At 35.9% G+C, this 10,574-nt stretch overlaps 1 protein-coding gene across 1 annotated transcript in view; it reads right to left on the reverse strand.

Annotated features, from left to right (window-relative positions):
• The window catches only part of Klhl13 (kelch like family member 13), a 17,443-nt gene that overhangs the window by 4,366 nt on the left and 2,503 nt on the right, over window positions 1-10,574 (reverse strand). The window contains exon 2 of the mRNA XM_031348552.1: window positions 6,406-7,201. Within this exon, the coding sequence (XP_031204412.1) occupies window positions 6,406-7,201 (796 nt within the window). The remainder of the gene's footprint in view (window positions 1-6,405; window positions 7,202-10,574) is intronic.

A 10,574-nucleotide genomic window follows, 5' to 3' on the forward strand; every position in this document is an offset into this window, starting at 1 on the left:
CATATATAAAATGTTTCTTTCTACAAGGAAAGAAACAGATGCTGAAGGCTGGCAGGAAGCAGGAAGTCTAGATGGACTCAAAGGTTTACTTCAGATACTGCAAAAGTAAACCCAATTCTTTGTTTCCCTCGACCCTGTCTTTTCTTTTCAACTGACAAAATCGCAACACTATGCGGGGAAGCACTGTGGCAACCTCAAAATAAACTTCGCTTTATGATATAGTTTTTACTTTAGGATACAGCTCTAGGCAGTGACATAAAGCGGAAAGTCTAAGGTTTAACAACTTCAACCCAAATGCAATCTTAACTGGAGAGCAAACTTTTGAAGCACATTCTCTACTTGATAAGCACAGGCAATATGGGGGAAGGAGGAGTGATTTCTTTTTGTATTCTATGGAGTAATTTCATTTATTCCATCAGTTCACTTACGCCAAGTATTCTTGCTCCTCCCATCATGCCTATACATTAGTAATTTACACCCTTCTTGTCCTTTCCTTTTCCATTTACTTCATGTTTATTGTTTTTTATTTCAAAATCGTTTAGTATTCTCATTCTGATCTATTCTCTGGATGTCCTATATGAGGCTGTGGAGTTTTTAATGGGCACATGATAATGATGTATTTGTAGCATACACTATGATGTGCTGATGTGTGTATACATATATGATGGCCAAATCAGTATAATTAGTCCATCTGTCACCTCAAGTCTATATTGTTTTTTATTTTGCAATGCCTTTTAAAATATTCCTTTCTAATTGCTTTTAGCATGACTATCACCTGACAAGCAAAATGCAGGTTGTACACTATTCTTTCTCTCCCATTTTGGTCTCATACACAGAAGGACTTAATGTACTGAGTGGCATGTGATATTAGAAAAGTAATAAATGGGCAAACTTTCTATAAAAAAGCAATCTAATCTCACATCCTAACAGAAGGGAGATTTTTAAAAAAATTAAATAAAAAGACTTCCAGGTATCATTCTCTTCATCTAGATCAACCCAAAAGAGACCTGACTAGCTATTCACGTCTCTTAATGCAACATTTTTTCCTTGACATTTGAAATTTCTGCATTATAAGTGTCCTTTTCTATATCTAATCTCCATGTCTAGATGCAGTTCCCATTATTTTCCTCTTATTCTTTTTATGCTGGAGTTAGAGATTGAATAGCATGAATATCATGGTGGTGGTTACCATTCCCCAGTGTGAAAAGATAATACTGTTCCTGTATCGGTACATTAATTGCCTTTTTCTCTAATAGGAATTGTAAGATCCACCCATAGTTTCTCATGCAGGAACCCCTCTCAGTGCAAGATGGAAATTGATCTCACTAACTATATGATAGCTCATCAACCATGAGCATCCCCTTCTCCAGCCAGGGAATCAATCACCTTTACACTTTTCAGTTCCCTTAGCTTTACTGTCAATCTTTAAAGTTCTTCTGTGTCCCACTGTTTTTATTAGAGGAATCAATAGCATTCACTATGAAAAGACAATGCAGCTGACTCAAAATCTGATGGGTACATTCTTGCCTGTCATCTGACAAGCAGGAAAGTGCAAAGGCAGCCCAAGGCCAGGCACTTAAGTGATGGTTACAACCGTAAGCACCAGGGCCAATGCAGAGCAGGTGTCAGGAAACACCAGTCCCTGCCAAATCCAGTCTCCCAAATCCATGCCCATTTCTTTATGTCCCACAATATAGCAAAATGAATGGTATAGCATTTTGTTTGTTTGTTTTTTTGTTTGTTTTTTTTTTGTTTTTTTCAAGACAAGAGTTTCTCTGTGTAGCCCTGGCTGTCCTGGAACTCACTCTGTAGACCAGGCTGGCCTTGTACTCAGAAATCCACCTGCCTCTGCCTCCCAAGTGCTGGGATTAAAGGCCTGTGCCACCACCGCCTGGTCTGATATAGCATTTTTTAAAGGCTGGAAAAATCAACCAAAGGACATCTGTGTCATAAATTTACATGAAATTACAATTTCAGTGGTCTTAAAAAATTTTTATTGAAGCTGAGGCCCAAGAACTTGTTTAAGGACTATCTACAATTGCTTTTATTCTACGAGAGTGGGCCTCATTAGCTGCAGCGGAGAATTAATACCTCAAATGCTATGACTAGAACTTCTGAGACTTTACAGAAGTTCTCTGAGTGCTAAACTAGAGACTCCATTGCTCTAAGGCTCTGGTGTAGAATTTAGAGATCCTTCAATTTCATTACTATAGTTAGGATGCTTATTTCTTCTATCTCAGGGATCCTCATTTTCTTAGATGATTTTATCAAGGTCTGGAGAGATGGCTCAACAGTTAAGATGGCTGCTCTTTTAGAGGTCCTGAGTTCAATTCCCAGCAACCATATGGTGGCTCACAATCATCTGTAATGTGATCCAATGCCCTCAACTGGTGTGTGAAGACTGCTACAGTGTACTCATATATACATAAAATAAATTAAAAAAGAGAACAAGAGATAATGTGGAACTTACTCTAGATCTAGAATTTGTTTACTAATCAAACAAAACCCCAAATCCATTAAAGGGTACGGGGGCTCATTTAATACATTTTAGCAATTTTGCTGTCTATTTATTTGAAATTTTAATATTTTTTCTGTTATTCCATCATTTGAAAACTTGTATATTTAATATATAATTCCACTTAAAGGATCTGAGCCATTATAGTCTTCAAAATAGAAACCCGCAATGGAATGCTGATTCCATAATATTACACTTTTAAAAGGTTGAGAGAAAGAACTATAAGACACTTCTGAAAAATGCAAAAATGTGGTATCTCCTATATACTTATCCTTTTTTCATGTTGCAAGCAGTATCAGGAAGAGCAGAATGCCCAAGGAATTACACTCCAGCAATAAGCACGCAGGTATTCCCATAGTCTTTTTTCAAATGTGCTATAGCCTTGGATTTTTCCCCTTAAGACCCTCATATGCTCCATGAGAGAATTTGAAAAGACCCAGTATATTAAAGTAATATATCATGTCTTACAAAGGTTGTCACTGTTTTCCTTTTATAATAATATATGGGTAATGGATATTGTATATCTGAAGATTACATGATGTACTGGAACCAATCAATGAACCTATTAAATTATTAAGAGACTTTCCCCATCAATCCCTATTTCCTGCCATGCTCTCTCCACCACCTTCTCTATTTCAATAGGCATATGAGCGTGGAAATCTAATGAATTAAAAAGAGGATGCTCTAGGGTTGGGGATTTAGCTCAGTGGTAAGAGTGTTTATCTAGCAAGCACAAGGCCCTCGGTTCAGTCCTCAGCTCTGGGGAAAAAAAGCAAACAAACCAACCAAAAAAACCAAAAAACCAAAAAAACCAAAACAACAACAACAAAAAAAACAAAAGACGATGCTTCTTTACAGAAGAGATGTTAGCAAGTCTGTAGAAGGGGAATTAAAAACAACAAAAATAAACCCCACCCAGTCATTCATATATATACAGATATCTATCTATCTATCTATCTATCTATCTATCTATCTATCTATCTATCTATCCATCTATGCAAAAACAACGTGGACAGCAAAACGAGTCAGTGCAACCAGTACAATTTCTCTTTGTATTTATATAAAGAAATCATTTATTACTGGATAGAATTCAGAAGAATTCACTGTGTTTACTAGGAAGAGAAACCAAGGATGGTTACAAGTTTTGCTACCTCAGCAAAATGGAACAGAACATGATAAGATAAGGTGGCATGCTCTTCACCTCAGTGGGTGTTAGGGTCAGAAAATGAATGAAGTCTCTTGATTTTAGTCTTTTTAGCCGAAAGTCTTTCTTGGAATCAAGATTCTCAATTTGAATCACTTGGTATATCAATCATGTACTTTCTAAAATTCTGTATATTGTACCGTAAACTATTTAGTAAAATATGTTTTTGACAGTGATAGTATTTAGGAAGTAATCAATTCCTATAAAAATTTAGGAATGGTTTTAATTGTGTGATTTAATACGTGGTGGGAGTTCTCTCTCATTTGCTTCTGTTTTTTTGTATACCTGGTTGTACTAGAACTTGCTCTGTGTATCAGGCTGGCCTCAAACTCAGGCTTACCTCTGTCTGGTATTAAATGTGTGCACTAACATGCCCTGCTAAGGGAGATCACTTAAAATGGGATGAAATATCATGAGTTGAACTAGAATTAGAATTAGAGCAGCCTCATCACAAGGAGGTTTAGCATCTGTACTGCAATAACAATTGTAAAAACTGCAGTTGGTAACCTATGTGAAACCTTTGTAAAGACAGAGTCTCACTATGTGGCCCAGATTGGCCTTGAACTCTGAATCCTTCTGCCTCAGCCTGTCAAGTGCAAAGAATTCAGGTATGCGCCATTCAGCCTAGTAATAGTCTAGTAGTGCCAACAGATGTTTTTAATTCTCTTTCTTTTTGGAGTAAAGTATAATTACATCTTTTTTCTCTTTCCATTTCTTCCTTCCATCTTATCCCACATACTCCATCTTGATCTCAAATTTATAGCCTCTATTTTTTAATTGGTTTTGTGTGTGTGTGTGTGTGTGTGTGTGTATGTGTGCTTGTGCATGCGCATGTGTGTGCAACTTTCTCTAATTAGGGGCACAGATCATGTCCAAGGTAACCTATTCCTATGCTATTTGGCTAATGCACTCACTTATTTCTTGTTCCTATTTAGATACAACATAAGAAAAACAGAGAATACAGGGAAGTATGAGAAAAAAAGCCTCTAGATTCTAAGTTTCACAATAATTTTCCATCACTTAAAGAGTATAAGTGATGGAAACCCCAAAATAATATTCCTAATTAATATTAGGAACAGGATAATGAAAAATAAGTAGCTGAATATTTATTCACGGCGCTAAGAAAGAGACCTATCCTATGTAGGAAGAGATGCTTCATAATGACCACCAACTGCTTCCTAGAATTCTGTCAGGTTTTGCAGACTATCTTTATGGTAGTTACCTTTTCAGTAAACCACAAAATCATCACTTGCATTTTCTAGGCATTTTCAGATGTCATACACTTAAAATAGTACAATAACATGAAGATAATATGTGTGGCTAAACTAAGAAGTTCTAGAATGTTAATTCTATGCTAAGAGCATGAGTATCTCATGCTTTTAGAAATCTGACTAAGGAAAAAAATTGGAAAGCCTATGTAGTTAATGAGAATGCCTTCTAGGTCCCCCTGATCTACAATGCTTGGTTCCAGAAAAACTTTCATATCTCCAAGTGGAGAAATCAGAAAAGATGAGTAACATTAAGGTCGTGCTACTATCAAGAAAGTCAAGGAATAGGGAAATAGTTCTTTTCTCCAATAAATAGCTTGAGCTAAGAAACTACCAAAGTCTCTAATTTCTTACAATACTAGGAGAAAAAGATTCTGAGAAATAATCTAAAATTTATTTAAAGTCATGAGAGATGATAAAGAGTTTGAGATAACTGGCCACCTCAAGGATTCTATGTAGAATGGCTAAGAATACTTCACAGTAGTACAGTGCTTGTCTACCACAAAAAGTGTTCTGAGTTTGCGATCCCACACTGGTATGGCAACAACAACAACAGATAAAAATCAACCAAACAACTTCTAACCAACAATGACTCTTTCTAGACACTTTCCAAATAAAAGAATGTATTGTTGGTAATTTAAAAAGATTAAACAATAGTCGTGACAGATATAAAATGAAGTATCCTTAGCATTCATTATAGTAAAAATAAATTATTCACATTTAATATAAAATGGACCTTATGGGATTGATTTATATAGTCATAATACTTCTTTTAAAATACACTCATGACTGTATTTAATTAGGAAGACAAAAGTATACAATGATGACACCTGTCTGATGTTGTAGTAAGAGTAATTCTGAAAACTAATAGTCAAAGATCTGAATTTTCATAGTTAATAAACTGTGCCTAATACTGAATGAACTGTGTACATTTACTCCAAGAAGAACATTATCTTACTGTGTGGTCACTATTAGGTATCAATTCTGGAAATGAGGAAATAAGAAGAGCCAGGCCTCTGTAAAGACTGATCTTAACTTATTAAGTAGCATAGCTTGTGGGCTTTTAATAGTGGAGAATGAAGAATGATGACAAACTTCTATCAAGACTCTATTAGAATATAAATTACTTGAATACAAATTCCAATTGTTCTTTCAATATGAAAACTGTATCTATATGTGTTATATACTTGTTCAAATTCATCAAACTATATATTAGTTATAGTTTAGACCTTGGCTAATATTTTATGCCGAAATAAAACATACAGATGATCTTTGATATTTTCTAGAAAAAATAGTTTACAAATGAAATCCTAGACATATTTTTATCTCTAAATTTTTAGAACTATTTCTTTTGCTACCTACAACAAATTTCTGAATAAAGAAAAATGCCTATATATAATATAAGTAGAGAGACTTACGTAGTTCTCCAGCTGCATTTCGTCCACCGACTGCATACAGAAATCCTTTGAGGGCACTTAGGTGGAAGAAGGTGCGCTTTTCATTTAAAGATGCAACTTGGATCCATTTGTTGTATCGAGGATCAAATCTAAACACTGTATCGACAGCGGTTTTTCCTTTTGTGTCATAATTACTTTGCCCACCAACGACGTAGAGAAAATTTCCGATGACGGCAATGCCATGCTGGTATCTTGGGGCATCCATGGGGGCTAGAGATTTCCACTCGTGGGTCTTCTCATTATACATGCGCAATTCTTTGCTGACGACGAGCTGCTGTCTCAGGACTCCTCCGAGTGTAACCAAATGAGTGGTGTCAGACCGAATGGCAGTCCTGTCTGACTGCATAACTGGCTGCATAAATGGCATCATTTGGTAATTGCTGGCTTCCAGAAGCAAATTGACACATGTATTGTCAGTTCTCATGAAATCCACCGTTTGCACATAATTAATGAGCTCCTGTGGTGTCATCAGCGGAAATCTTATGTTCTTCATTAGTTTTGCAGCAACGTCCATTCTAGGTTCTTCCAGGCGAAGCCAGCGACAGGTAGCTTTGAAGAGGTCAAGTTCGGTGCAGCGCTTAAGGCTGTTACTGGACAGCACGAAGGCTAGACGCTCAAAGGGAAGCTTCAGGAACTCGCCAGTGCTCAGCAATGCAGCAAAATTCTTTAAGACGAAGCTGTTGACATATTTATCCACTTCTGTCAGATGGTAGGTGTTGGCAATCCGTCCAACTTCAACACAATTATCCAAAGTGACCTAGGAATCCAATAAAAATTTCAAACGTGAAAACAAGGAAATTCTGGACATCTATATTTTGATCACAAAATCTCTTACTTCAGAGGAAGAATGCTTTCTAAAATCCATATAAATGCAAATAAAAATTCTTATTTAAGTGCATAAAGATGTAAAGAAGATGCAAACAACCTTCACTTGGTTCAGCAAAATGATGGAAATTTCTCCAGTAATCTCATGCGGTGGGGTGGGGTGGGGGAACAAAAGTCTGTTTAATTTGCCAGACCACTTTACAGGTTGAGACTGAAGCCCAGATAGCCACTGATCAAAAGAGGGCTAGATTGATTGGGACTACATAAATGTGCCTCTATTTAAAATTTTATCTCAGGTGAGACTTGGGGGTGGGAGGACTTGAGGGATCTCTTTGTCTCTTTCTCAATGTGGCTACATAGCATAAATCTTTTTCTCCTTTCCATTTTAGTTTGACTATTGAAGACCTGTGGCCAGACCTAGTTTTGGGCACAAGATGTGACCCCATGTTCAATAACAAAACTGCCTCGAGATTCTCAGGATAGCAAACAGGAAAACAGATGACAATAAATGTTGGCAAGGATGGGGTGGGATGAGGACAGGAACTCAAAGACTACTGGTAGGAATATGCAGTAACTAGTTCCACCACTCCAGAAGTCACTGTAGATACGCTTCAAAAACTAAAGATGGAAGTTTCTTTAAAGACCCAGTTACATCACTCCCAGGTATATATATACCCAAGGCAATCTATGTTACATATCACAGAGATGCATGTTCATTCATTTGTACTACAGCACTATTCACAATAGCCACGGTAGGGAATCAGCATAAAGAAAGCAATGATACTGGAGGATATTGTGCAAAGTGAAACAAGCCAAAGAAAGACAAATATTTGTTTCCTATTATATGTACAAAATGAAATTGAAAAATGTTGTATTTAATATGCATATATAAAATAAAGAAAATAATTTATTTATCCTGCAGTATGTATTCTTAACATTTATATACATTGTATACATAAAATTTTCTGTCAATTCCAAGTATCCTATTTCAGCAACCTAGTATTGAACAGGTTTATATTGTGGACAAGCCTATTATTATTATTATTCATAATAATTAATTTTGCAGAGAAAATAGTAGATGACAAGTATGTCAAACTAAAAGAAATTAAATGAACGAAATTCTTGATCTGAGTCGATTTGTAAAGTGAGGAATTGATACAAAATATTATAGTGATATGTCATAGAGACAAAGAACGAATTAAATTAAATTTCTTTTATCCAAAAGATGTATGCTGTGTATGTGTCTTACAGGAATATGTGTATGTGTGTGTGTGTTTTACACAAATGTATGTATGTGTATTGTATGCATGCCTAGTTCCTGTTGAGGCCAAAAGAGATCCCCTGGAACTGTAGTTACATTAGTTGTGCTGGAAGACCAGCTGGGGTTCTTAACCAGTTCAATTAAGTTTTCATTATAATCATTTTGTTTTTTTGGTTTTTGAGACAGGGTTTCTCTGTGTAGCCCTGGCTGTCCTGGAACTCACTTTGTAGACCAGGCTGGCCTTGAACTCAGAAATCTGCTTGCTTCTGCCTCCCAAGTGCTGCACCACCACTGCCTGGCTTATTTTTTTGTGATAGAAATAAAGACAGCTTATGGAAGAAGAGAATGGGAGTGTGCTAGAGGCCTGGGACAGGAGATAGATTCAAAAGCCCTAATGTAATATCTTTAAAGTATGTGACTAAAAACAAGACAATTTCCTAATATCTTTTCAACATATAAAGATACTTTTTTTTAACTTTATAAATAATTTTATCTATTCTGATTTATGGCCTTAATCATCAGTAGTTTATGTTTATTTCAGTGTTCTCTTTCCTATAACAACAAAGAAAATGATACAGCAATAACAAGATTGCCACATCCCATAAAATATAATACTAATTATTACCCTAAGACAAAAGCAATAATCTTAAAGGATGATGAAATTAGACAGAAGGTTGATTTTCTTCTATTGAGCCTCAGGCTCTGTTACACAAAGGTGAAATTCTAACATGAAAGTGAGTTTGTTATATTTAAAGCTATCATTCAAAACTGCTCCATAAATTCTTTCTGGATCTCATTTTGCCAATTCACATTTCACTGGCCACCGTTCTTCATCCACACACATGATTAAAATTAAAAGCAATGTTTCTTTTCAAAGCTCCAACTTGATTAGTGCTTCAGTTTTTTGAGTGATAACGTCAATGCTTCATTAAAAACATGAAGCCTATTTCTGCCAACGCATTTTGTTGAAGCACACAGTTTTTAAAACATAGGATCATCTTAATAAGAAATTACCCATAATAGCTTATCTCGGGAAATAACCCAAAAGGAAAAAAAAAATCCTCCTATGTGAAATAGTCGTAGTATCTTCAAACTTGAAGTTCTAAGTAGAAAAGCCCCGCCCCCACACCCCAGGAATATTGTTTTTCCTATTTCACTTTCATTTGCTAAGAAGGGAGAAATAGTTTAAAGCTAAGTAGTGGTTCCACTAAGAAACACAATGCATCAAAAGAAAAAAAAATAAGATCCTGGGACTAACAGTCGGCTAATTTTCTAGAACATAAGTTCAAAGAACATGAGAGAAGAGATTCCTACCATAAAAGCACACAGACACATCACAGTAAGCAAGAGGAATTATATACAAAGTAGAAGGATGTTCAGAAAAAGTTTCAATTACTAGAAGTTCACAGGCAAAAAAAAATCTGAGAAGGGGCCAAAGAATGATGAATGAACTGTAGCACAGGTAAATATCGCTAATGTGGAGCTTCCTCAGTACATAGGGGACAGCTTGGCTGCCGAAGCTATGAAGAATGAATAACATAATCATGGAAAGAATATTAACTGTTCATGATAATGAAGGCATCTCAAGGTTATAAGCTTTAGTTACAGCAAGTATTTCAGACATGTTAAGGAAATAACTTCTGAATTACTGGAAATGTTCAAATATATAAAATCACTATCACTCCATCTCTAAAGAAAACTGTTTTTAAATAGCTATCTTGAAAAATTCCTCGGTACTAATCTTATAGGAATATACTAACATTAAATATGGTTAGGTGTGGTAGTTCATGCTTTTAATCCCAGCACTTAGGAGACAGAGGCAGATCCCTGTTGCTTGTGTGGCCAGCCTAGCCTGGACTAAACTGAATCTTATAGGCTAGCCAGTCAAGGCTATATAGTGAGATCCTGTCTCAAAAATGCATGCACATATAAAAATATATACACATTATCTCTCTGTTTCTGTCTCTCTGTCTCTGTCTGTCTGTCTCTCTCTCTTACTCACACATACACACATATACTTTGTATGTCTCTCTCTCTCTCTCTC

The sequence above is a fragment of the Mastomys coucha genome, chromosome X (assembly GCF_008632895.1).
Source record: "Mastomys coucha isolate ucsf_1 chromosome X, UCSF_Mcou_1, whole genome shotgun sequence".
Lineage (NCBI taxonomy): Eukaryota > Metazoa > Chordata > Mammalia > Rodentia > Muridae > Mastomys > Mastomys coucha.